This window comes from Lagenorhynchus albirostris, chromosome 9 (assembly GCF_949774975.1).
Source record: "Lagenorhynchus albirostris chromosome 9, mLagAlb1.1, whole genome shotgun sequence".
Lineage (NCBI taxonomy): Eukaryota > Metazoa > Chordata > Mammalia > Artiodactyla > Delphinidae > Lagenorhynchus > Lagenorhynchus albirostris.
Genome location: NC_083103.1, coordinates 104565810 through 104592014, shown reverse-complemented (window position 1 = coordinate 104592014; position 26205 = coordinate 104565810). Strand labels below are relative to the sequence as shown.

The window sequence follows — 26205 nt, the reverse complement described above, 5'->3', positions numbered from 1 at the left end:
ACGGGTCTTAAATACAACTTTATTGGGAGCAGGCCGTTGTCCCCGCAGCGGCCAGCTCCCACGTATACACAGTATACAGAGCCCAGCCAGTACCCAGGTCCTTCCATCCTTCTGCAGTACACACACGGAATGCAAAAGAACCAAACACAAGGGGGTCTCGGTAAACGACAGTGTCTAGTGCCTTCGGGAGCCAGTGCCCAGGCTGGGGGCACTCGGGTCCCTCCTCCCGTCCTCGACTCGCCTGCCCCCGCTCCAGCATGGCGAGGCCCACGAGGCTGAGATCCTGCAATCAGTGCACACAACGGGCAGAGGAGGCAGGGGCTCCTGAGCCCAGACCCTTACTGGTCCACACCCCTCGGAAGAGGTTGCTGCAGCCCCAGCATGTTCCTCTTCTTCCACAGACATGAGAGACCACCTTAACTTTGTCTCCATCACCAGAAACCTGCGCCTTGAGGCTCGTCTCTGCTCAGCCTTGGAGAGTATGGTTGGATTAGTGAAATGGTCCCAGACAAGACACACTTCCCAAGTTGTCTTGCTCGTACTTCTTTTAAAAAGGAAAAAAAAAAAGGTAAAAGGAAAACATCACGACAGAAAAGAGCGCTGAGACCCAGCTTACGTCAGGAGCAAGGTTAGTTGTCCCTCCTGGAAATGATCCGTCAAGCCGCTCCCCTGGGGGCCAGGCGCCCCCAGGGACGGCACCTCCCTTCCCACCCACCCGGTCCCCGCCCCTTCCGCACGCCCCCGCGCCACCCTCTCCTCGACGAGGGGGGCTGCACCAAGCACAGGGTGCGGTGCTGTCGTCAGCTAGCGGGGGTCCACCTCTGCCCTGCAGCCCCAGTGTTCGCTCGGGCAGGGAGGGGGTTCCTCCTCGCTCCTTTCTTCAAGGGTGGTTGCAGCCCAGCCTCCGACATCCTCCTGCCCTTCGCCCCCTGTGGGAACGTGTTCAGGGCTCAGCCAGGGTCAGACTGGGATTAGAACACCACCCCAGGCTCAGCTGGCTGGTCGGCTGGTTTGTGGATTCTATCAGGGGAAGGCAAATCAAAGGGCTGACTGCCTTTCCCAGGGAAGCCAGTGCTTGCTGTCACCTCACCGAGGTCCAGGACTCACTACCTACTCTCAGAAGCAGAACCTCCCGTCTTCGTGCTGGCGCAGCTGCACCCTCAAGAAATACCCTGCTTGGCCAAAGAATCCCTAACTCCAAAACGTCGTCCCCCTTGGAGCTGTAGGAAACATCCGGTTTCCACTCTGCTACCGTGTCTCTGAGATAGACGAGTCTCCGGCAGTTCCTACTCGTGGCTGCCAAGGGCCCCTGGGTCGGCTAAGTGATTCCTGGTGTCTCCTGAAACCTGTCCCCACGGCACCTGAAGAGAGAGCCCCTGTCATCGCATTTGGAGGCCCGGGGGGTGGCGGGCTGAGGGGAGCAGGAAGTATGCACCCAAGTTCATCTCTGCGTCTGGGCAGCTCAGTCTACAGGGGAGGACAGCGGGGCTGCTGGAAGCACCAGGGTCCCCACTGCCCCGGGGAGGGACAAGGGTGGGTTCCCAGAGAGCAGAGCCTGAGGTAGCAAACAGTGAACCCCGTTATCCAGCTGCAGAAACTACAGCCTGTGATGCAACGTTGACAGGCCCCAGGCAAGACCGCATGTAGCTGTCTGGACGGTGCCTACTTGTTTGTTCAGCACCTGGCCCTTCTGGGCATGTCCCACGTCCCCCTAGTGGGATCAGGACTGTGGCAATGCTGGGTTAAGGTAACAGCCTGACTTATATCTGGCTCCCTGGAGGAAGAAGCCATCAGAACTGGGGCTCCCTCCTCCCCATCCTAGGGAGACATTCCTGCAAAGCCCAGACCCAGCCCCAGTGACAGCAGAACCCTCTAGGTCTCTCCAAACTCCCTGCTTTGGGCACAGAATCCATCACCCCAGCATCTTTTTTTTTTTTGATGGTCGGATCCCTCTTGAAGAAGACAACAGTCTCCTTACTGACCGCCTACCTCCACCTGCAAAGACCCAGAGGACACCTATGCAGAAGCCCTCCCACTAGTCTGAAGACTACGACACAGGGAGAGGAGGTGGCCCTTTGAGGGATGGCCGAGAGTGGAAGGAAGATGGGGAACTTGGGACTTTCCCCCGCACACCTCACCCCAAATGGAGCGGCCCAGGCTCCAGCTATACCTGCCCCCTGCCCCTCAGCTCTGCCCACCCCCAGCCAGTTTTCACTGTTCGGTCCACATCAGTCAGAAAAGAAAGCGGCTGAAAGCACCACAAAATCCTGCCTCGTTCAGAGACGGCTCAGAGCCCTGGGGCCCCCTGAAGTCGCCAGGCTGCCGGGCCTTGGCTCTTCCAGCAGCCTGCGGCCTCCCTGACGGGGGCCAAGGTCCCTGAAGTTCCGCTGGGAGGCGCCCATCCTCCAGGTCCCTGGGAGACTGGGCCCGGTGCCTCCTGCCCAGCTCCAAGCACCTCGCAGCCTCACCCCGAGGCTGGCCCCGGAGGAGCCGGGCGTGAGGTAGACTGTGCCTTAGTGACTTAGCTTCCCGGCCCAGGTCCTTGTCCCTGGATGTGGGTGGCCTCGCGGCTTGGGCCCCGGCCAGGGCCCTCTGCCCGTGGCCGCCCCGGAGGCAGCAGCGCGAGGGGCTGCAGAGTTAAGCGGCGGAGCGCTCCGCTCAGCACGGCCTCAGGACACAGAAGTCCAGCTCCTGGGGCTTCCGGCGCAGGTTGCACCGATCCCGGGCCAGCAGCCGCCCTCCGTGGCCCACGCACTTGAGCGGACGCCTCTTGAAGCCCCGGCCGCAGCTCTTGGAGCAGGGGGACCAGGCGCCCAGCTCCCAGGCCGGGCAGGGATCCCCACAGGCGCGCGTGTCCGCCGGCCGGTGGGCGGCGTCGCAGGCGGATGCCCCGCGCTGCCCGGGGGGCCCGCGACAGTCCACGGGCCGCCGCTGCAGGCCGCCCCCACAGCTGGCCGAGCACGGCCCCCAGCTGCCCGCCACCCAGCGTGCGGGGGCCCGGGGGTCCGGCTGCTCCACCTGATTGGAGAGGCTGAGGACACTGTTGTGGAGCACGGAGGGGGCCCGGGGGTCCGAGGGCGGCGAGGCCCGGTCCTCCCGGGGCTCCTTGGGCAGGTAGAAGGAGTAGCGGACCCGGGGCGGCGTCATCTTCCCCACGGAGAGCACCTCCACGGTCAGGGGCTCCAGGATGGGCCGCGAGGCCTGCAGGCTCTCCACTGCGGTCCCCGTGCCGCTGTAGCGCAGCAGGCTGCCCTTCACCACCAGGTCCCGCTCCACGGCCGACACCACGAAGTGCCCGTTGAGCAGGTACTTGCCTTGGCTGTTCTTCAGGGCCAGGTAGTTGTCGTCTCCGATCAGCCCTTTGTAGCCGCGCTGGCGGATGTCGATGCTGGAGGCGCCCGCCGGGATGGCGACCACGAAATTGTAGCCGTGCCTGCAGCGGCAGAAGAGTAAGCGTTAGACCGATGCCTGCCTCAGGACCTCGCTGCCCTCCGACGCCGGGACGGGTTCCCCTTCCCAAACCCCGGGCAGGTCACGCAGGTGGCAGAGTACCGGGCCTGGCCCAGCCCATGGGTCACACAAACCGAGAGGTGGGGAGGCTGTGAGCACATCGGCCGGCCCGTGGATGTGCTGGCTGCGCCTACCGCCTCCAGAGGGAGCGGAGAGGAAGGGGGAGGAGGACGGGAGGGGCCGGGGCTGGGGCTGAGGCAGGGAGGTGCACACCCTGGGGTCAGGGACCTACACCAAGCCCTGGCTCGGGCGCCAGCTCCGTGGTGGCTTCAAGCAAATCAGCCTCTCTGGGCTCCAGGGGCCTCATCTACGCAATGAGCAGGTTAAAAGATGTCTCAGCTCCTTCCCACTCCACTAGTCTATGAAAGGGACACCTGCCATTTAGCCCGTGAAGAGAGACCAGGGATCTACCTTTAATTCCCAGCCCGGTCTCCCCTGCGGGTCCCTGAGGGACAGCCTGCAACACCATCTGCCTGCAGCACCCGAGTGCCCGAGAGGTTGCACCCAGGGCTCGGCAGGGGGCGCTGTGTCCAGGGGGCGGGCGAGGCTCCTGGACAGCCATCGAGGCCTTACTGCCCCCAGCACCTGGACCCCCAAGTCCTCAGAACCAAGCACACCCCTCGACTGAGACAGCAGGGACTCTGCTTGCCCCTGCTTCTTCCAGAGCTTGGGTCCGGACTTTACAAGGAGCACATCCCCGTGAAAATAAAGGGACCTCGGAAAGGCAGGAGCCCAGGCTCAGCAGAGACATTTCTTCGGCTGATCTGGGCACCCATCTCCCACGAGGGGGCTCCCTCAGTCCCAGCCGTTCGCTCCTCCGTCTCCCTGCAGTTTAGTGCCATTCTCAGCTTAATCCTGTCCCCAAGGCCAGGGCCTCGGGCTCAGAAAAGGGGGAGGCTGTCACATCTGTCCCCAGGTATGTTTTGTTATCATCACCATGACCATTTAGTGAGCATTTATTATGCAGCAGGTACTATGCTAAGCATGTCACTTGAATTAACTCCCTAATCCTCACAGTAGTGGGACATGAAATATCCTAGCATCGTGCTCACTTTACACGTGGGGAAATCTAGAATTCTTGAGATTGCGTCACCTGCCCAGCTTCATCCAGAAAATGGGGAACTGGGACTTGAACACAGGTCAGTCTCACTCTAGAGTTCTAGACAGACCCTAACAACTCTGCCAAATGCCTGAATATCGTCTCCAGCTAAGTGGCTCCTAGTCAAGCCTTCGTCTTTGTCGGATGAATGAATGAATGAACATCATACTTGTAGCCGAGCCCCGAGTGGCCTCTGAGGCAAGGGTACCGGCCGGGATTTGACATTTACTCCACCTAACCCAAGCTTCCGACGCCTGGGGGCCATTCCACGGGAATTGCCCTCCTTCCCTCCCCCCACCCCCCAGGGCTCAGAACTCACATGGGCTTGGTGAAGAGTCCTGACACCTTCTTGCAGCTCTTATTGTCTCCCCCGCACACCCCACACTTGTCGAACTTCTTCTTGGAGCCCAGGTTCCCGTCGCAGCCAGCCTTGATGCACTTGCCTTGGACGCAGACCGAGGTGGAGTCAGGGGTACACAGTGTGCCGTCCACCACCTGCAGTGGCCCAGGATGGGGAGGAGAGGAGGGGGGCAGCTCAGCCTGACGCTCCCCAAGACGCCGCCCCTGCCCTGGCCCCCTGCCCAGGCTCACCCACCTTCGGTGCCAGCATGTAGAAGTAACCGGTGCCGTTGGCTCGGCAGATGAGTTTGCACTTGTCCCGTGGGGAGACGCCTGAGTACTTGGGCACCCAGGCCACGGCCAGGCTGAGCCGGTTCGTGCTGCGATTGTAGCCGTTGAAGGCCTCGCACTGCTCCTCCCGGAAACTCTTGCCAGAGGCTGGGGAGGGGGAACACGTGCAGGAAGCTAAAGGGAGGGCCCGTTGGGGAGAGGGCAAAGGAGAGACGCCCCCCGGGGGTGCTTCGCCTCCCCGGGCTCTAAACAGTTCCTCCTCACCCTCAGCCGGGGCGTCCTCATCACTGAAACCACCCCACCTCAGAGGACCAAGGCAGGCGGGGACCAAAGGATGCAGGAGACAGACGGTAACGCATCCCGCGGGCAGTGTGCCGCCTCCCCCAGTGGTCTGGCCTTAAGTTCCCTCGAACAGGAGTCCTAAATAGAACCCCCCAGCAGTCTATTGAAACTGCATTCAGAACGTTCTTAAATGCATAAAATACATAGATTACAAAGAACACCAAGTATATTTATATGCAACTATCGATATATTTTGAAACATATTTGTGATTTATGTGCTTCCTTGTTAACCCATTAAATAACAAGATCCAACATTGAGTCTAAAACCCACTGTAACTGTAAGCTAGTGATGAGCACAAATGCCATTTTAAGGAACCTGCAACAACTGAAAATATGCGACACGTGAAAATACCCATGATCTCTAGTGGCAGAGCCACAGGTACTGTGACTAGCATTGTAGTCTGTTGCCTAATTAAGAGAAATACTAAATTTGGGGTGGAAAGGTTAGTAAAAACTACTAAATTTCTAACTGAAGGAAATACTAAATTTTAGATTAAAAGGTTAGTAAATATAGAGATGTCATTTTCCTCCCACCCAAGTTCTTGAGGCTTACATAAAGAATTCCTGCTTGGGGGGCTTCCCTGGTGGCGCAGTGGTTGAGAGTCCGCCTGCTGATGCAGGGGAAACAGGTTCGAGCCCTGGTCCGGGAAGATCCCACATGCTGCGGAGCAACTAAGCCCGTGCGCCACAACTACTGAGCCTGCGAGCCACAACTGCTGAGCCTGTATGCCACAACTACTGAAGCCCGCAGGCCTAGAGTCTGCAACAAGAGAAGCCACTGCAGTGAGAAGCCCGCACACTGGAAGAAAGAGCAGCCCCCACTCGATGCAACTAGAGAAAGCCCGCACGCAGCAATGAAGACCCAACGCAGCCAGAAAGAAAAAAAGAAGAAGGGAGGGAGGGAGGAAGGGAGGAAGGAAGGAAGGAAAGAAAGGAAGAAAGAAGGAAAGAAAGAATTCCTCCTTGTATACAAGTAAGAATGGTGTCTGAGTTTGAAACTGGGCTGTATCTATCCCAATCTCATTAAAAATAGCAAGAAACTGAGAATGTGGAAAAGATGTAATTTACTTTTATCCCAGCAAATTACAGACAGCTGATCGTGGTCTATAGGAAAGTCAAACAAGGGATATGTAACAGTTCCTTTTTTCTAAACCATATTATTTCCATTCTGCTATTGTTATTGCAAAGGATTATTCTCAGAAAACAAATTAAAAGCTAACCTAGTAAAAAAAAATTCTGCTTATGAAGATGGGCTTGTCTGTGCTTAACTAAGAGGGTTCTAGTATCCTGTCCCCTTGGGCCATCTAGACTCCCAGCCTCAGCATCAGAGGAAGACAGCCCTGGCAAAGGTGGCTAGGCCAAGAAATGATCCCCAGGTTTCTGCACAGCTGCACGTCCGGACTGTGCCCTGGGAGTAAGAATCTCGACTGCAGGAGCTCTGTGGCCTCCCGCCCACCTCCCCAGCCCGGCCGCGGCCGCCCCCGCTCACCTGAGCTGGGGCAGGACTCCAGGCTGCAGGAGCGGTATTTCACCCTCACTCCCTCGCAGTACTTGCCGCCGTTGGCGGGGGCGGGGCCGCTGCACTGCCTCCGCGCCAGCTGCACGCCCCCGCCGCAGGTGCGGGAGCAGGGCCCGTAGGGCTCCCACTTGGACCAGGAGCCGTCCACCTGTGAGGAAGGGTCTGTTACGTCCCTGCGGGGTCGGGGCACGGCACCCACACGCTGAGCCCGCACAGGAGCCCCTCGGGGACAGCCTCCACCGTGCCATCCCACCGGAACGAAACCCACTTTGTGCCACGAGGGAGAAAATGAGCAGCAAATGATTCAGCCCGTTGATTAGCGAATGCCCACTGCCCCCAGTTACACAGGAGGCCGCGCGCAGGACAGGGCTCCTGGCTGTGGAGTCAGGCAGGCAAGTTCCACCCGGGCCTCTGCCCTCGCCACATGGGTGGCCTTGAGCAGGCAGAGGAACTTCCTTAAGTTTCAGGTGCTTCGTGTGCAAAAATGGGGCCAGCACATCGACCTCGGGTGTGAGGTCAGACGGAAGATTTAAATGATGCAGCGTGTGTGAAATGTCCTAGCTCCGTGCTTACCACCGCGAGGGAGCTCAGGGTTTCTCTTTCTGTGTCGTTAGTGACCTTACAAAAGTCTCTGAGTCTAAAGCATGGCCAGTAAACCGTGTCGCCATAGATATCTGAATATTTTTATTTGTAAGGTTTCCATAATTCAGACTTTTCACCAAACCAGACTGGTCTTCACCTCAATCCGGGGTTAAATTTGAGAAAGTTTCACTACAAGCAGATGTAATGTTTGTGCTAAGAGGAGATAAAGCCAGGAGGCTATTGAGCAATCCTGAAACTGTTTGGCTTTGGGGTGAATTATGCAGTGTTGTTTTAATTTCAAGAGGGTGGAGAAGGGAGAGAAAATTTACAGTCTTCATTATGTTTTTCTTAGGATGACAGTAAAGCCAGTTCTCAGCCCTGAATACACACGAGTTGGGCAACAGGGCCCAGGTGTACGAGGCTGGTGGAGAGGCTGTCACAGGTCACCCAAAGCCGCGAACCTGCACGGAGCCCGTCAGGAACTGGCTGCAGGTAAGACAGATACCTTAACTTAGGTAGATACTCAGAGTTTCGTCCTGAGGAAGGACACTTTCCCTTAACCCTGCTTTCTCCTCAAACCATAGCCCACCTCATTCATGCCTTCCCTTCCTCAGAGAATCAGCCACACCTGCTCTTTCTACCTGCTCCCTCCTCCGTGCCTTGCAGTACGGGCTCTGTCCCCATTGCACCACGGGAACTGCTCTCTCGAAGGTCAGCAGTGAGCCCTCTCGAAGGTCAGCAGTGTCCCCTCTCAAAGGTCAGCAGTGACCCCCCCCAAAGAATGAAAGAGTCCGTGCCCAGGCCCGTGGTCCCCAACCTTCAATATTTAACTTTGCTCCTTTGGCTTCTGAGACGATGCTATGCTTTTTTTTTTACCTGGCATCAATTCTTCCTACCCATTCCTACAGGAAACACTCCTGCCATGTGCCATTCAGTCACTCATTTGCCAAACATCTGTTGAATTCCTACCACAAGCCTGGCACCATGTGCAGCAAACCCCTGCCTTTGAAACGACTGCATCCCAGCAGGGAAGACAGACCATGAAAATAAGCCTGCGCACATGGTGTCAGATGGGGTTAAAGCAGGTGTTCGGAGCGGGAGATGGGGAGGGCCCTGGAGAGGGAGCTGCCCTGTGTTACAGGGGGGCATGGAGGCCTCACCGCTGAGGTGACATTTGTACAGAGGCCTGAAGGAAGTATGGGAGTGAAGCATGTCGATACTAGGGAAAGAGCGATCCAGCGCAAAGACCCCGAGGAGGCAGCAGGAAGAGCTGAAGACAGAGAGGGGCTCTCGCTGGGTCTGAGCGAGAGGACCTGGCTTGCATTTCAAAGGATCGCTCTGTCTGCTCTGGAGGGAACTGTCTGTAAGGAGTAAGGTCAGAAGCAGGGGGACCGGTTAGGAAGCAGGGGGGGATAATCCACGGGGCCGGGGGCGGCGGCGTGGAGGGGGTGACAGCAGAGGAGGTGGTGAGAAATGCTTAGGCTCTGCGTCGATTTTGAAGACAGTCCACAGGGATTGCTGGACGCGCGTCTGGGGCAAAGAGGCGTTGGCCTGAGCGCATGGAAGACGCCAGAGCAGGTTCGGGGTGGTGACGAGGGCCTGCATTTTACAGATGTCGTATTTAGGACGGTCATCAGTTATCCAGGTGGGGCGATGGAGATCCAGGGAGACAGGCAGTGTCCAGGAGAGAGGTCTGGGCAGCAAACTTGGGAGTCTTCGACATGTAAACGTAAAGGGCGTCTATAGCCAGCGATCTAGATGCTCCACCTGGGAAGGTGGCGTGGATCTTGACGGGGCGAGGACCGAGCTCTGCAGCACCCACCCCAACCCTGGGAAACAGGAGTGTGAGGAAGGGGCAGCTGGGGGGGAGGAGGGAAACCAAGGCGGGTGAGTCTGTGTCCTCAGGGCAGAGAGCCATGGCCGGGTCAAATGCTGCTCGCAGGTCAGGCAGGAATCACCGAGCAGCAACGTGCAGGTCGTTGGTGACCTTAAGAAGAGTTATTTCAGAGAAACAGGAGGACTGAAAGCCTGTTTGGAATGCGCTCCAGAGAAAAGTGGCAAGACAGGCGTTGGCGAGAGCCGGTTCATACAACTCTTTCAAGGAATTTTGCTTTAAAAGGGAGTCAAGTAGGGGCTTCCCTGGTGGCGCAGTGGTTGAGAGTCCGCCTGCCGATGCGGGGGACGCGGGTTCGTGCCCCGGTCCGGGAAGATCCCACGTGCCGCGGAGCGGCTGGGCCCGTGAGCCATGGCCGCTGAGCCTGCGCGTCCGCAGCCTGTGCTCCGCAACGGGAGAGGCCACAACAGTGAGAGGCCCGCATACGGCAAAAGAAAAAGGGAGTCAAGGAGAGAGACTGTGATACATGAGAACAGGAAGGATCGTGAGAAGTTTAGTTTGAGGTGGAAGAAACTACAGCAAGCATGCATCCTGATAGGAACGATCTGACTCAACACAGGGGACAATCTGATGCTGCAGGAAAGAGAGGAGATTGACAGGGTGCTTTCCTTGAAGAGACGGCAGAGGAGAGCATCGGAGTGCAAGGCACAAAGCCTGGCCGCAGGTGAGCGTGTGGGCAGCTCGTCCACTGTGCAGGAGGAAAGGCAGCACCACGGGCGCAGAAGCAGGTCCGACGGTGGATGCGGTGCTGGGAGCTGGTGGGAGTTCACGTCTGATAACTTAAATGCTTCGTTTTTCTTAGGGAAAGAGGAAGAAAGGTCACAGGCAAAAGTGAAAAATGAGGAAGAAAGAGCTGGTCATAGAAGAGAAAAGTGAAGATGTGAAGTAACAGCTTAGGTGGTTGGGAGACTGAGAACTCAGGAGATAAAACGTGATGTGACCCCTGGGCAGGCCCACCTCAGTGTCCAGGTCATTGATTCAAGCTGAGGCCAGCGAGCAGGACTGCGTGTGCTTCTCCGGCCATGTTCACCTACACTGGCACCACTGAGAAGGTGAGGGAGTCGGATGCCACCAGGGTGGTGGCTTAGCCCAGTGAGTACGAGGAATGGGGACGGGGGCAGAGGAGTGTACGTGAAGGAGTGGTTCCAATGATGGACCACTGTGTCTCAGCTCAGTAAGAGGCTGGTGAGGGCCTGAGAAGCCTGAGGGACGATGGAAAGATGTCAGGTCAAGGGACTGTAGGTCAAATGGGATTGAAGAATTGCCGGAGTCCTAAAACTGGAGGGAGTGAGCTGGGAAAATCGGGCTTCAGTGGACAGAGTGGGACCCCTGAAATGAGATCTCTGGGGTGACTCATAGGACAAGTTTTGTGCTTTGACTTTAGCTAATGAAGGCAGTGTCCTCCCTAAAGGGCCAGGGTGGAGGAGGGACAGTTCGCTCAGAAAGAAGGTTGAGGATAGAGTGGGTTTGGCTCCTGATGGATTGAGAGGTCCAGAGAGCTTCCCCCATCACATTTCCTGTATCCAGTATCCCCCTAACCAACCTCTTTATCCTCTGACTCATCTTCCCAAGAGAAGGAACTGGCAGTGACCGGCCTGTCCTCAGGACCTTCCGGCCTCAATGCATCAGGCTGGTGGTCAAGGCAACTACATGCTAGTAGCGAACCACCCTCCCAAAGATGCCCCCGATGGAGTGCCCATCCACGCTAGCCTCCAGCTCAGCCCACCCCCCAGACTCTGCTCCAGCTCTGCCTGTTGAGACCCTACTCATCCCTAGAGGCTCTCTTCAAATCCCACCTCCTCGCCAAGGCTTTTTCAGGCCCTTCTGATCATCATTAATCTCTCATCCCTGCTCTCCACGACACGTTCTCGCACTCTGTCTCAACACACAGCACACACGCCTCTGCGTCTTGGATTACGGTTACATTTCTAGCTTCCCCACTAGACTGTGAGCCCTCTCTGACATGGCCCATGTTTCATTCGTTTTTCTGACCACCACAGTACTTTACCCAGATCCCTGAATAGAGCGGGCTGTTGCCTAATGAACGAATGAAGCTTTAATTAAACGTATATTCCCAGAACACAGAAGATTCTACATCAGTCTGTACCATGCCCATCTCCGGGCAATGGATAAAGCGCTTGGTGAATGCTTTTTTATCATTGATCCATGGCCTCTGAGTACATGAAACCCCAAGGCAAGCCCTCCCATGGCCAAGGCAGGGGCAGGAGCGGGCTGGACAATTCCCGCCGGGATCAAGGGAGAAGATGGGCTTCTTTCTTATTCCTTTTGGTGGAAAAGCGCAAATCCCTTTGCTCTCCCAACCCAAGATCTGGAGAAAATAAAGTTTTTATTATATTCAGAGAGTATCTGGATTCTGAATTTGTTCCGGTTTGGTTGCTAGTCCTGTTTATCGGGAAAAAATAACTTTTGTTCATTTATGTTTCAACTTCAAAAACGACCAACCACAACAGAAACTGAAGCTTGGTTCGGGATGTAACAAATAGGGCTCTGAGCCCGGCTCATCTTGAGCCCACGGCTCCCTGGCCATGAAACACCCGCTGAGGGCAGAAAGGAAGGAGCAGGCAGTGAGCCAGTCCGAGCTCCAGGTGTTGGGCTCCAGAGCTCCTCCCCGGGTGCAGCTCAGGGCCGGGCCCGCTGCCCCTGGGAAAGCACCCCACCTGCCTACGGCCTCACCAGTTTCTCTGACCGGCCTCATTTTTCTCTCCGGTTTCGGAGTCAAGAAGGGGCCAGGACCACAGCCAGGGCAATCGAGGCACAGAGCAGCAGTGAGATAGTTACGGCCACACAGCAGTGTGTGCCAGGGCTGGTCCCCAGGGCAGGTCCCCGGAGTCCACGCCCCGCCCCCCAGCCCACTCACCCTGTGCTTGCCGAGGCTGCGTCTCTCCACACAGGCCCCCTTGAGGCAGACGCTGCCGTCCCCGCAGCGGGTGCCGTCGGCCCAGGGGAAGTGGCGGGTCTGGCACAGCGTCTGGCCCTTGGCCTTGCCGGTGCACCACAGCTTGCTGCAGCGCTGCATGTAGGGGCAGGGCTTGGAGCCCACGCCGAAGGCCAGCTCGCACTGCTGGCTCAGGGGGTAGCTGGCACCCGGCAGGTCCTCAGGCAGGGACACGGGCTTGCTGGGCTCGTCCAGAAGACAGTCGCCTGCGGGGGGCCGAGGGCGCGCATCAGGGGCGAGCCAGAAAGGTGGCCGTGGCCAGCACAGGGTCTCGACGGGAGCGGGGATGAAGCCAGGGGAACGGAATGGGCCCCGTCAGACGCCGTGGGTCACGCGGCACAGACAGGGCGGGGCCGAGCCCGCCTCCCCGGGGCCCCGCTTACCGTGCCCGCTGTCCAGGAAGTCAGTGACGATGGCGGCGCTGCAGGCCGACCAGGGGTTGGCGCGGTCGATCTGGATGAGCGTCGGGGACATCATGTGGTTGCCCCGGAGCTTCCCGAACACCTCCTCGCACACCTTCACGTTGTCGTGGGGCATGTTGAACACGTGGCCTGCGGGGGAGGCGAGAGGCCTCAGAGGGCGGCACGCGGGCGAGCGTGGAGCAGCCTGAGGGGCGGGTGGGGGGCGGGAGCTAGAGGACCTGAGGCTACGGCTTTCAAGCGGGTCATTTCTGCCTAACGGTAGATTGCTTCGCAAGCGTCCTCAAGATCATGTTCCTGGGGACTTCCCTGGTGGCGCAGTGGATAAGACTCCACGGTCCCAATGCAGGGGGTGCAGGTTCAATCCCTGGTCAGGGAACTAAGATCCCACGTGCATGCCGCACCTACGGAGCCTGTGTGCTACAACTAAGGAGCCCACGAGCCGCGACTAAGGAAGCCATCTGCCACAACGAAGGCCCAGTGCAACTAAATAAATAAATAAATATTTTTTTTAAAAAATCATGTTGGGGTTTTATTGCTGTTATATTAAAAATACAGAGAGAGAGAGAGCATGATCTCACAGGTCCTGCCCTGCCCATCAGCTGTGGGCTCAGTGAGGACAGCAGGGTAGGGAACGTCCTCTCCCCTTGGCCCCTAGTTGATGAGACACTCTGACTGCTGACCGACACAGTGCCACCGGCCACCTGGGCTGGGGCGATCGGGAAAGCGAGCCATCACCAAGGGCGACTCTGACCCTAAGGAAGGAGCCCAAGGGAGCAAAGATGGACACCCACCCCTGCCCAGAACACCCAGTGCAGACCCAGAAGGGCACTCTCCTCCCGCCCCCAGGAGCCCCCAGCCTCACCCAGCTCGTGGGCTGTGGTGAAGGCCGAGGGAAGCCCGTCGTCCTCGATCACAGAACAGCTTCTCTTGGGGTCGCACATGGTGCCCACGTCAGCCATGCCCAGCGTGTCACAGGTGGTGGCCCCGCACAGGTCCTGCCCAGGTAGGGGAGAAGCAGAAGCCGGCCGGAAGTTAGAGACGCCACAGAAGGACCAGATGGGAAGGAGGGGCACTCCCCCCGCTCCGGGTCCCAGCAGGCCCGGCACTTCCCAGCCAGGCCCTTTGCCCAGGGGGGCTGCAGGGCTGTCATTCATGGAACGCACGCAGGGAAAAAGCCTCAGGAGGGAAGCTCGGTGGCTTGCTGAGAAGATGCGACCCAAATCCTACCCAGGGAGGCCCTGGGAGGAAATTAGGAGGTACAGGATTACACTGAAAGGACCGTCGCTTTCTATAGACACAGCCTTCCAGCCCCGAAAACGGCGACTCCCCAGCCGGGTGAGGTTCCAGTTGTGGCTAACTGGGCAGAAGGGGGTGGAAGCTTGGCACCACCCCAGCCAGGGTCGGCTCTGGGAGCCTCATCCTTGATGAGGGACTGCCTTTGGACCACCATGAATTAAGCTCAGATTCTCAGCCAACGGGTCACTGGCCAAGGGCCCGCCCTGCCCAAAGCCCGGCTTCCGCGGGCTGGGAGTAGGCAGAGAGAGGCAGAGACAAGCCCGGATGCAGACCCAACTCCACTGGCCACAGAGGCTTGGGGGACCACAGGCTCCACGGCTGCTCCGAAGAAGATAATTACATGAGTCGTGACCTAAGCAGGAAGGTCCCTCTTTCTGTACTGAAACAGCCTGCAGCGGGGCCAGAGCCTCTGGCAGCCCGGATGGAATACTCTTCACGTACGTGGAAGGGTCTCCTGGGGGCACAGCTCGCAGGACTCAGGAGCATCATGGGCCAGCAACGCATCCAGGTGCCTTCAGAGCCCGGAGAAATAGGATGAGACACCTGTACACATTCTGCTCCTCCTGAGAAGACACTTTGAAGGGTGACACTGGTACTTTCTACGCCACATCCCTGCCTTTAACGTGGTTGGCATTTGACAGTTTACACGAAGTTGACGTGCAGCATCTCGTGTAATCCCCACCACAGTCTGAGGAGGCAGAGGTATTATTACACCCATTTGTCAACGGTGGAGACCGCAACTCACATCACAGCTAATCACGGTGGCGACTGAGGAAATGCTGACACTGGGCCCGCACCTGACACACACAGCGCTAGTTAATCCTCCAGCATCCGCTAGAGTAACGACGGCACCATCACCCTCCACAGACACCTCTTCAGACTCCCCTGAAGCTTAGAGAAGCTCGAGTCCCAGTCAGGGTCTCAGGACTGGACAGTCACCCTCTGTCCGCTTCATCGCAGCTGTTTACTCAGCGTCTCCTGAGTCCACGCACTGCAGGTGTTTCCCCCGGGAGCCCAGGGGCTCACACAACAGGCACAGAGAGCTGTCCTCAGCTGTGTATCTCCCTAGGGGTGTATGTGTGCGTGTGTGTGTGTGTGTGTGTGTGTGTGTGTGCACGTGTGCTGACGTGGGGAAAAGGTGGGCAGCCAGGGCATGTAAGGGGGACCAGGGAGCATAGGAGGAAACGTGGTCACAATACAGAAAATCAGCAAAATTTAATCCCAAGCGCTCAGCAGTTTATCACCTGAGCGGTCAGACTTGGCTTCTCACGGTCAGGTGACAGTCACACCTCCTCATGAGTTCACAGTGATTCTGGCCAGAGAGCTTCCAGGGTGATCAGACTGAACCCGAGGGCACCCGAGTCACTGGCGGGTAAAAGGCTGTCCCGCACTTGCTCACGGCTCTTCTGTCCCTTCTGGGAGCCCCCGGGGGGACCTCGAATTCCGGTCTCTTCCAAGTCCCCTTCCCTCTCCAAAGGCTCACTCCCCAGAAAGTTCTCCCTCCGCCAGAGTCCTGAAACCCAGAAAACACCTGCTGTCGGGACGCATGGGGGCTGGCGTGGGAGAGGCTCACCTGACGGGTGGTTGAGGGAGCGTGGCCGCCCAGGAGCAGGCTGGGCTGGCGCAGCGGCCTGGGAGCGGAGGACGGAGGGAGGCAGGAAGGCTCGTGCAGGGCCAGAGGGAGATGGGCACGAGAGCACAGGAGCCCACAGACGTGGTCGCCCCTGAAAGTCCTAGCCTGGCGGTCACAGCCCGTAGGGAGAGCCTGCAGGACGAGCGTGTCACACTGTCCCCGGGCCACCATGTGCACCCAGCACTGGCCTTGTGTGTGAGAGGGCACGGCAACAGGCACCAGGAAGCCCAGAGTCTGGTCCTGGCCCACCAGGCCGCAGGTGTCCCTTCGGGCAAGTCACTCCTGTTCCCTCGTTCTCCTCCTCTGGGGAAGGGCCAGCTCCCAACTAAAACCCAGACGGTCCCAGCACCTGAAGCCTCTGCTCCTTCCCGATCCCAGGGTGCTCAGCCCACCCCCACCCCCACCCCCTGGCCTCTGGGTTATAAAAGGAGCACCCAGAACGCTCTGCTTGTAGCATGGAAAGAACCCTAACGCTGATCTGGTCTGCTGACCACACTGTGTAGTTGATAAAACTGAGTCACAGAAACGTGAAGCCACTCACATGGAGATTCAGAGGCCCATCCCCTGCCCTGCTCGGCGGAAAAGGCTAGAGCAGGGTGAGAGCTCAGGCCGGAGTCCGGCGGCCGCGCCTGCCTCTGTGGTCAGGAGGTCCTTAAAGCCAAAAGCCGCCTTCCTCTCGGTGAGTGTGGATTCTCTCTGAAGCAGACATGCAGCTGCAGGCCCTTCCTGGCCAGGAGCAACCTGTTCTTTCCATCAAGAAATCCCAGTTTCTCCCGATCAAACAAGAGCAAGGCAAGAACCGGCAAACTTCCTGAGGGTCGGACGCAGCTGACGGCAGCTGTTCCGCGGTACCCAGCCCATCGCTGTGGGAAGACCAGCTGCTCGGGGTCAGAGGTGCCGCCCGGCCCTCTGCCTGGCCCTTCGCCCTGAGTCAGGACTCAGATGGGGCCTCCCTGGGCCTCCACGCTTTGAACTCCCACAGGTGGCTGTGCAGGGTCCCATGGTGCCTCGCTTGTGGCCCTGTGTGTCTCCACCCTTCTGGAACGAACTCAGATGCACTCAAGCTGCCTTAACCTCTTCAGCTCAGGCACTTGTCTCCAGAAACTGAAACGGTTCTGGTTCCTTCCACCTGGAGGGCGTAGGCACCGCCCAGCCTAGCCCCTCGCTATTTCTGGTGATTTGCCATTTCTTGTAGCTGCAACTGCCTTTCCAAATGACCCAAGAATCATCTTGGCCAACAGCTTAATCCTCCTGGATTATTCTTTTCTAATGGTCTCTTTTTATAAAAATAATTTAGGTCTAGAGCCACATTTTGGAAACAAATCAATAAATAAGGATAACGCCTCGCAGCTGCCTTCCTTCCGGCCTTCCTTCCACCTCCTCTCACCTCCCCCACCATCTGCTGAGATGCTCGTGTTTTCAACGGTAGGAAGAGAGGGAGACCCACAAAAATCAAGCAATTCATTTTTTTAATGCGGCAGAAGATACCTGTTCCGACGGCGCCAACTTCCTGCTCACACCGAACTCCTACGTGTGCGAGCCAGCGCTCACGTTCACGGCTGCATCACAGCTTCCAAGAATTCTACTCCCAGAACCTCAGAGCCGCCCTCTCATTCTGCAGGTGAGGAAACTGAGGCTCCGTGAGCTCAGATCACTCCCCCAAGGCCATGCCGCTATGACGTAAAGAATGGGGTCCGCATCCATGCCTCTTGACACCAGGCCAGCAGTGGCCTTTGGTCTGGATAGCACCACACGAGTTAGGGTATCCTAATCGCTGGTGAAACCACCCTGCACTTGTACTAACACTGCCCCACGGCTTGTCACCCAGCTGAATCTCTCAGGCGTCACTGGATTTCTTCATCCAACTCAGAATCCACTTCTGTTTGTAATCTCCGAGGATGGGAGGGCATGGCTTTGTTAGAAGAAAAAAAATCTAGCAGTTCAGTGCCTGGGCAGTGTGACTCAGGACACCTGGAAGAAGAGGTTAGCTCACCCAGGCAGCTTCTATCAGCAGATTCCACTGGGATATAAACACCTCAAGATATACAAAGTGGTATCCCAGCAAGAGATGGACGAAACCAAACACGAATTACATCACCGAGGAAGCAGAGCAACCTCACCGCAGGAAGGCCAAACAACTTTCTCCAGAAGCCGTCACTTCAAGGAAGGGTGCGTGCCATGTCCAACAGTAGCTGGCCTTCATGCACAGATGATATTCTGAGCGCTTTACCTGCTCGCTTACAGAATCCTCACAGCAGCTTTATGAAGGAGATGCCATTACCAGGCCGTGTCCTACAGATGAGACCCGGAGAAGATGCGTAACCAGCCCAGGGTCAAACGGCAAGCCCAGGTTAGACTAGGAGGGAGGGGCCGAGGGAGGGCTGAACCCAGGCAGTGCATCAGCAGAGCTGAGCCCTCCTCACCCTTACGTGCTACTTCCAGGGCACGTGCTCCCAAAGAACGAAGGGGCTGGGGGGTCTCAAGAGGGCAAGGTCATCCATTCCGGACCCTCTGCCCCCAGAGCGCTGGTGGGTCACAGGTGGGCAGAGGCCGGAGAGGCCCGGGGAGAGGGGAAGGCAGGATTAAAGGCCATGAGTGCTCTGGGAACGGGGTCTGCGCCAGGTCCCATCCCCACACCTGCACAGACACACTGACCCCAGCCCTGCCGTGCACCGTCTGCCGGCTCCTCCTGGGCAAAGCCTGATGGTAGAGAGCGAAGATGAAATGCCAAAGAACCCGAGGCTCCCTCTCCCAGCCCTGCAGCCTCAAAAGCTGGATGAACAGTCCCCAGGAAGGGAGGTGAAACTACCTGAGCACTCAGAGCGCTGTGGTCCTTTCACCGCATCAGCACCTCCCTCCTGCGAACACACTGAACAATGGCGACATGCATGGGCCCATCGGAGGGGCTACAAAGGTGTAGAGAGGTTCTGCCCGGAAGATCAGTGGGAACGGCAACTGTGGAGCCCAGAGTTTCCACACAAATAGGAAGGGTTGGGCACACCTGCAGGGGGATGGGGCAGAATGCTCTGAAGCAGGGCCGTCTCAAACCTAAGCTCTGGCCAGGGACCCATCGGTCATGACCGGACAGCCGCAGACATACTGAGCAGCACTAACGCAGCGACGGTACCGGCTGCCGTAACCGGGCACCAATTCTGGGACCTTCGGCAGCTCGGCCCCTCAACAGCCCTGCCGGTCCGGTACCCTGGTCGTCTTCATTCTCCTTGTTTTACAGGTGAGGGGAGAGTAGTTCAAACAGCTGATTCGCTCACGGTCATTGCTGAAAGTGCAAGTGCCAGGATCCCAGCTCAGCTCTGCCCGACTCCGCGCCTGTGTTCTTTCCATGGCGCCCTGCGACCTGGGCACGGTGTCACAGCAAGGTGAGCGCGAGGGCCCCACGCGAGGCCAACACCTACAGAGACGTTGAAGGGCAGGACCTACTGAGGGACCGACCTCGCTGGCCCTCCTGACTAACCAGAGTTTAAAAAAAGAAAGAAAAGATTCCAGGGCACATTCCTCCCTCCAAACTTCCTCCCCACCCTCCCCCATCACTCCCAGCTTGCTTATTTGCTGTAAGTAAGAAACCGGGCAGAAGAGCTATCACCCTACAGGCCAGGGAGTATCATCTCTCCTCCTCCCTCCCAGAAGGAGTGGGGTTGAGTTTCCAATTAGTGATAAAGATTTACAAACTACTAAATGACAGATCTATAGCTGTCTCTCTCTCTCTCTGCTAACATCTTCCTCCGAGACTGACTTCAAAAAAGCTTCTCACAAAAGACAAAAACTCTAATTCGAAAAGACACAGGCGCCCCAGTGTTACAGCAGCACTATTTATAATAGCCAAGACCTGGAAGCAACTTAAATGTCCATCGACAGATGAATGGATAAAGAAGATGTGGTATATTTATACAATGGTATATTATTCAGCCATAAAAAGGAATGAAATCATACCATTTGCAGCAACATGAATGGATCTAGAGATTATCATACTAAGTGAAGTAAACCAGACAGAGAAAGACAAATATCATATGATATCACTTACATGTGGAATGTAACAGAATGATACAAATGAACTTATTTAAAAAACCCCTAATAGACTCACAGACATAGGAAACAAACTTACAGTTACCAAAGGGGGAAGGGGTTGGGGGAGGGATAAATGAGGAGTTTGGAACTAACATATATACACTTACATATGTCTTATATATATATATATATATATATATATATATATAAACTATAACACATATGTACATATATAAAATAAACAACAAGGTCTTACTATATAGCATAGGGAATGATACTCAATATTTTGTAATAACCTATAAAGGAAAATAATCTGAACAAGAATATATATATATATACATATATATATATGTATGAATCACTTTGCTGTACACCTGAAACTAATACAACATGGTAAATCAAAAAAAATTAAAAGATCCTGGTGACTTCCCTGGTGGCACAGTGGTTAAGCTTCCATGCTCCCAATGCAGGGGGCCCAGGTTTGATCCCTGGTCAGGGAACTAGATCCCACATGTATGCTGCAACTAAGAGTTCACATGCCACAACTAAGGAGCCCACGAGCTGCAACTAAGGATGCCGCCTGCCACAACTAAGACCCAATGCCACCAAATACGTAAATATTTTTTAAAAAAAATTAAAAGATCCTGACAAAATTATGATTCTTTTTATTGTGTTGGGAGATGTGTGTAAAATCCATATTATTATTTTATTATTAGCATTTCTTTTGTCGGAACACTAAATTTCACTGCCATGCTGCAACTAGTTGATCATGGAAAGAACTGGCCTCTGTTTCAAATGAGGGTCCACAATGTGGGTCCTTTCTGCACAGTGTAGAATACATATACATCCCCACAAAACCCAAGGCCAGAACGGGAAGACGAGCGCCAGCCTTGGGACGTGAGAGGAGGAACGTTGAGAGCATGAGTGAGGAGAGGAAGAGAAGAGAACGAGGACAGAGAGCCTGCCTCGATGACCCCACAAGAGGAAGAAGACAACGCGGAAGAAATCGGGGAGAGAAGGGGACGAGGGAGCAGCAACCACGGTACTCAGTGCGGCAGGAAAAACCAGTAAAGGAAGGAATAAAACCCACAAACTATGAATCCTAAAAAACAGCCAGTCCCATGGAGGAAATGTCACAAATAGCAAACCAGAAGGTGGCCTGAGGAAGGGCCTCCTGCAAGATAGAGAACAAGCTTCCTGTCCCATCACCACCACCTCCTTCCTTCTCGCCTTTCCTTCGGTCCAGCATCTGTCTGTCCCTTGTTCTCAGCTTCCAGACTGCAGTGTTAAAGAGAATGACCCCCCTCTGGGCTTCCAGAAGACAGGGTCCGAGCCTTCGCCAGGGCACTTACACAGCATTGTAATGGGTTGTTTCCTTGTCGGGGTCCCTGACACACAGTGAATTCCTGGAGGCCAGAGGCCACATCTTAGGAGTATCTGTAGCTCCACAGCCCAGGATAGTACCAGAAATAATAGATGCTCAGGAAGTGTTACGAGAATGTATGGATAAATGAATGGAAGCCAGTGGACCACGAAGTTGCCCAAACAGCAGAGGCGCTAGACCTAAAGAGAGAGAAGGCCTGGAGAAGTGCGGTCCCACTGGACCCCTGCCCAGCACAGCAGAAGCCACAGAAACTCCTCCTCTCAGCAATAAATGTGCACATGGAACGGCTGGCTCTCATTCTCCACACATCCTGGTTCCAGTCCTCTGTGACCTCACCCTGCTGTTATGAGCTGGAGGCTGATCGCTTCGCAGAATCCAACGTGCACTCTTCCTACGGGAATGGACTTATTCCGAATCTTTAAGGAAACTCCTCAAATTGTCAATATCCTTGCTGTAGGATCCATTGTTTCTCCTTTGTGGGCAGTAAAGGATCCTCCCTGGGTCTCATCTTCCCAGTGTTTTGATCTCAATACCCCACAGCCCTCCATCCATCTGCCAAGGGGACAGCAGGCTCCCCACAGCCTGGCCCGGGCTTGTTTCCACCGCTACAGCTCTGAGACGTCAGAGGGGAACTCCACGCCTGCCGGGCCTGACCTCCTCCTGCTCTCTGCTGGGCACCCCGGCACCGGGAGCTCCCTGGAGCTGCTCTCACCTCTTCCTCACGGGAGGAAGTACTGTCCGGCCAAGCCCGACCCCTTCCTAACTGCTTCCTCCCCGTGAGAAACACAACCGGAGTGCAATCAGAAAGAGGCAATCGCCATTTTTCCAATTTCTCTGGGGCAACCAAGAAATAGGTGACTCTAAAGGGACTTCCCTGGAGGTCCAGTGGTTAAGACTCCACACTCCCAATGCAGGCGGCCCGGGTTCGATCCCTGGTCGGGGAACTAGATCCTGCATGCCACAACTAAGAGTCCACATGCCACAACTAAAGATCCCGGACACAGCAACGAAGATTCCACATGCTGCAACTAAGACCCGGTGCAGCCAAATAAATAAATAAATGTTAAAAACAACAACAACCAAAAAAAACGGTGTCTGTCAGTTCAAGGTCCTTTAGAGACAAAAGGTAATTTACAAAATAAGCACCTTTCTAAAAAACGTCTTATCCAAACAAATTATATATATTCTTTTCAAAGTTTAGTTTGAAAAAGCATGGATTACACCACTATTCCAATAAATAGGGTTTAAGCAGAGACGCTCACACATCTGATTTAAAAGATTACTCCCCACCCTTACAAAGTAAGACAAAAGTCCCTCTCGCGTTGGAGCAGAGAGGAGGCCCCAAGTTCCTGGAGACCACGTCGGCCTCCGTCTAGAAAGAGCAGCTGCGCGCTGGTGTTCTCATCTCATACTGTACCTTCCCCGGGGAGCTCAGGAATGAGCCATTCCTGAGACTCTGGGAATGCAGCAGGCCCTGAAGTCTGTACCGGCCAGGAGGAGGAGGGACGTTTGCTCTGAAGCATGAAGCGCATACCTGCATGATGGGCCTGCCGACACAGCCTCCCCGCTCTCTGGCTTTGCCCTCTCCACGCCTAAGGGAAAGACAGCTTCTAAGAGTCACACCATGCACATCCCATGCATCCGACCCAAGTGGTCATACATCTTGTACCCATTATGCATGGTCAACATAGCCCCCTAGGGGAGGTCCAGCACACACCACTGACAAACAGAAGCTGTCACGCTGTTTGATTGCTTCTTCTTCAAAAGGCGGATCCTTCTGAAGGCATGGCCCCTATTCCCAGCAGGAGTGCTCTTCCTACGGCTGGTTCCAAAAGTCAGCCTCACCACCAGGCAGTAGAGACGGAGGTCTGTTACTTTAGACCAGTGAATGGCCTCCACAGGGGCATCGCAGGTAGCAGATGGGGCAACAGCTGCTTTGCCCATTAAGAGATCCTGTTCTTGGCCTTTGCTTTTTCCCCAGCCATCTGACTGCCGAGTTGGGCTGTGTGCAGAGGTTGAAGCCGCCTCCTTTGCAGCTTCCCCGTGACTCAGGCAGTGCTTGTAGGGGCTGGGCAGTGACAGCTCCACAGACCTCAGTTGGAAGAATGAGCGCAAGGAAACGGACTCGGGCCAAAGGCCTCCCTAGAGGAACCAGGTGGTGGGAGGAGAAGGCTGGGAAAGGAGGAAGCTTAGCTCCAGGAAGGGACCAGCTGTGCCAAATGGGTTAGTGGGGAAGTCTTCAGCTCCTGTTCCAGCCCCGTGTGCACCAGTCCATCTGGATACAGTGGAGAGTCAGGGCCCCATAGGTACCCGAGGATTCCTTGCCACCCCCGGAAGCCTGCGGTTATGATGTCAACAAAACAAGAGCCTGGCACAGATTCAAAGCACAGCCCCCCACATCAGAGGGCGCAGCAGGTCACATGGATACTCGCTTTCCTCCCAGTCTCCTGTACCTGAGAAATTTCAAGAATTCGAAAACACAGCACCCAGTCACCGCAACATCTATGAATCTAAATTTTCAATAGATCCGTAGCAAAAGGCAGAGCTGCTTTTCTGATCTGCTTTTTTGATCTGTCTTTCTAATCCCAAGACTCGGTATCTTTCCAACCCTGCAGCTGAGATCCCCAGATGCTCTGCCCCGAGCCCACTCCACTTCCGCACCGCCAGGGCCAGGAGATGGAGTCCTGCGGTCAAGCACCATCATAGGAAGTGTCGGTGAGTCTGGGTCATGAGCAGCCCTGCCTGCTCTGCCCGGAGCCTACATCAGGACACAGGGTCACACTCCACCAACAGGGATACGGGAAAAGTGGAAGAGACGTTCTCAACTCAGCTCTGAGTGAAGCTCCACTTGACACTCCAAGCCTCGAACGGTTTGCCTGCTCTGAATGGGCCAGAAGGTCCTCCAAGAGGAGACAGGCCCAGCACAGACAGATGGAAGAGAAGCAGCGAGGAAGACGGAAATGCTGCCTGGACTTGACTGAGTCTCCGTCCTTTCACTGCAACCCACGAAAAATCCCAAACGAGCCCCTCTATCCCAATCCAGCTTTCCCAGGCCCAGGACAGGTAGAGGATAACGGCGTGTTACCCACGAGAAAGGCACCAGGCGCTCAACTTCCAGTTCCACAAGCAGAAAAAAAGAAGCCTCGGAAGGATACGTCCGAAAGGACTTAGATGCCTCCTTACAGTAGGGGCGGACCTCGCCAACACCATCCTCAGAGCGCCTCCTATCTGCCTTGGAGACAAACTGCGGCTCCGGGGCGGCAACTTCCTGGGTTCCGGCCCCTCGGCTCTGGATCCAGGAGGCGCTCATTGGCCGCGCCGGGCCTACTCCTTCCGAAGGAGCAGGCGTTCCTCTGACCGCCCACGTGCATCCGTATGCACAAGAGCCGGGGCTCCACCGAGCCTAGGAGCCGGCTCTCCCCGGAAGATCCCGAGTGGCAGTCGGAAGAGGTCAACGAGATTTCAACTCGGGGGTGGGGGATGGAGGTGACTGCGCGCCACAGAGGGCATTTAGAGAGTTAAGGGCAGTGACCTCCCCCCCAAAAAAATGGAGGCTATCTGGGTCCAAAGAGGTGACAAATCAACTCACCTGCCGGGTGAAGAGGATGGCGGTGTCCCAGTACTCAGGGTGCTTGTCACTCACTTTGTTCAACTTCTTCTGCCACGCGCAGAAGTTGCGCAGCGTCAAGGCCGCGTTGCCCGTGACCTTGGGCCCCGTGTCGCGGTCTCCGAGAAGCAGCACCTTGACCACGACGATGTTGATGGGGTTGAGGATGCTGGGATGGCGGTAGAGTCGCGCCGCCGTGGCCAGCAGCGTCAGCAGATAATGCTCCAAGTCCGCGCCGTGGAACTTGACCATCGACTCGTCCGCCACCACCAGCGTCTCCACGTACCGCGGGATAGACACGAAGCGCTTGGCGCGCCCGGACCTGCGCGGGCTGCGACCCTCCCCTAAGCCGATCCGCTGAGGCTTGTAAGGGTCCAGGGCCTGCAGGATGGAGGGGTTCCAGCCTGAGGCCACCCCGCAGCGAGACTTGGGACCTGCGGGAGGCCCGCCGGGGCTGCCCCGGCGCTGCAGGAGGTGTGCGCCCTGGCTGTTGCGCTGCGCCGCCGGCGCCCTGGCGTTGGGCAGCGGGCTAATGACGTACTCGGCGCCTCGGTAGCCAAAGGCTCCGCGTAGCCCCCCGCACAGGCTCAGGGCGGCGAACGAGTCTGGCTCGGCATTCACGTCCCCAGAGTAGAAGCAACGTCGCAAGTCCGGAGAGCTCCCGATGAGTCCCTGGAGGGGGACGCCCAGATGCTCAGTGGCGAAGGCGGGCGCCAGGAACTGAGCATCCGGCGTCAGGTGTAGGTAAAAGTCCTCCTGAAATGCTGTGATCTGAAAAATGAGTCCCTGATCCCCGGAGTCCTCGGGACCCCGCCAGTAGTAGTGGCGGCCGTTGATGTCCGGATCCAGTCGGATGGGGACCACCACCTCTCGCTCTGGCTCTGAGCCTCCAGCGGGTGCCCCGGCGAGAGCCAGCGTTAAGATGCCCAGCAGAAGCATGGCGCCGGGCAGCGCACAGCAGCGCTCTGGGAAGGGCTCGGCCGGCTCCCCGGCCGCCGGCACTGTCTCCTCGCAGCCCGTACACCGGAACCACCGACGCCTGGGACCGCCCGCAGCTCCCAGAAAGGAGAGCCCCGGGGAGGGAGACTCCTCGCAGAGCAGCGAACGTGCACCGGGCAGTTCGCGCCTCCTACCTGTGCCTTTCCAAGCAAAGCGCGCCCTGGGAGCTTAAGTACAATCGCTGTCAAGTGCAAGGACGAAGATTTGCAGCCGAGAACTAGAGGGAGGTGTCGGCCGCTCCTCCGAACCGCAGCCGCTCCGCTCGCAGCGCCGCAAACCAGGCGCTGGGCGAGCCTATTAAAGGCCCCC

General features: G+C 56.6%; 1 protein-coding gene across 2 annotated transcripts; it reads right to left on the bottom strand.

Annotated features, from left to right (window-relative positions):
- ADAMTS15 (ADAM metallopeptidase with thrombospondin type 1 motif 15) lies at positions 1-26205 on the bottom strand. Of its 2 annotated transcripts, XM_060160790.1 has the most exons (9): positions 24880-26204; positions 13817-13949; positions 12916-13083; positions 12455-12738; positions 7071-7248; positions 5205-5386; positions 4929-5104; positions 3315-3433; positions 1-544 (listed from the first exon to the last, which is right to left on the bottom strand). In XM_060160790.1, exons 1-9 carry the CDS (start codon positions 25834-25836, stop codon positions 432-434), a joined length of 2310 nt encoding a protein of 769 aa, XP_060016773.1. In that variant the 5' UTR covers positions 25837-26204; the 3' UTR covers positions 1-431. The 2 variants fall into 2 exon arrangements, with proteins under 2 accessions (XP_060016773.1, XP_060016772.1); XM_060160789.1 differs by lacking the exon at positions 1-544 and having other exon boundaries at positions 725-3433; positions 24880-26205.

Excerpts from the sequence above, each read along its gene's own strand:
- ADAMTS15 (XM_060160789.1), bottom strand. The coding sequence starts at position 25,836 with ATGCTTCTGCTGGGCATCTTAACGCTGGCTCTCGCCGGGGCACCCGCT. Across the intron at positions 13,084-13,816 it reads CACCACAGCCCACGAGCTGG|GCCACGTGTTCAACATGCCC; the intron begins GTGAGGCTGGGG and ends CCTCCCCCGCAG. Across the intron at positions 3,434-4,928 it reads GGACTCTTCACCAAGCCCAT|GCACGGCTACAATTTCGTGG; the intron begins GTGAGTTCTGAG and ends CTGCCGCTGCAG.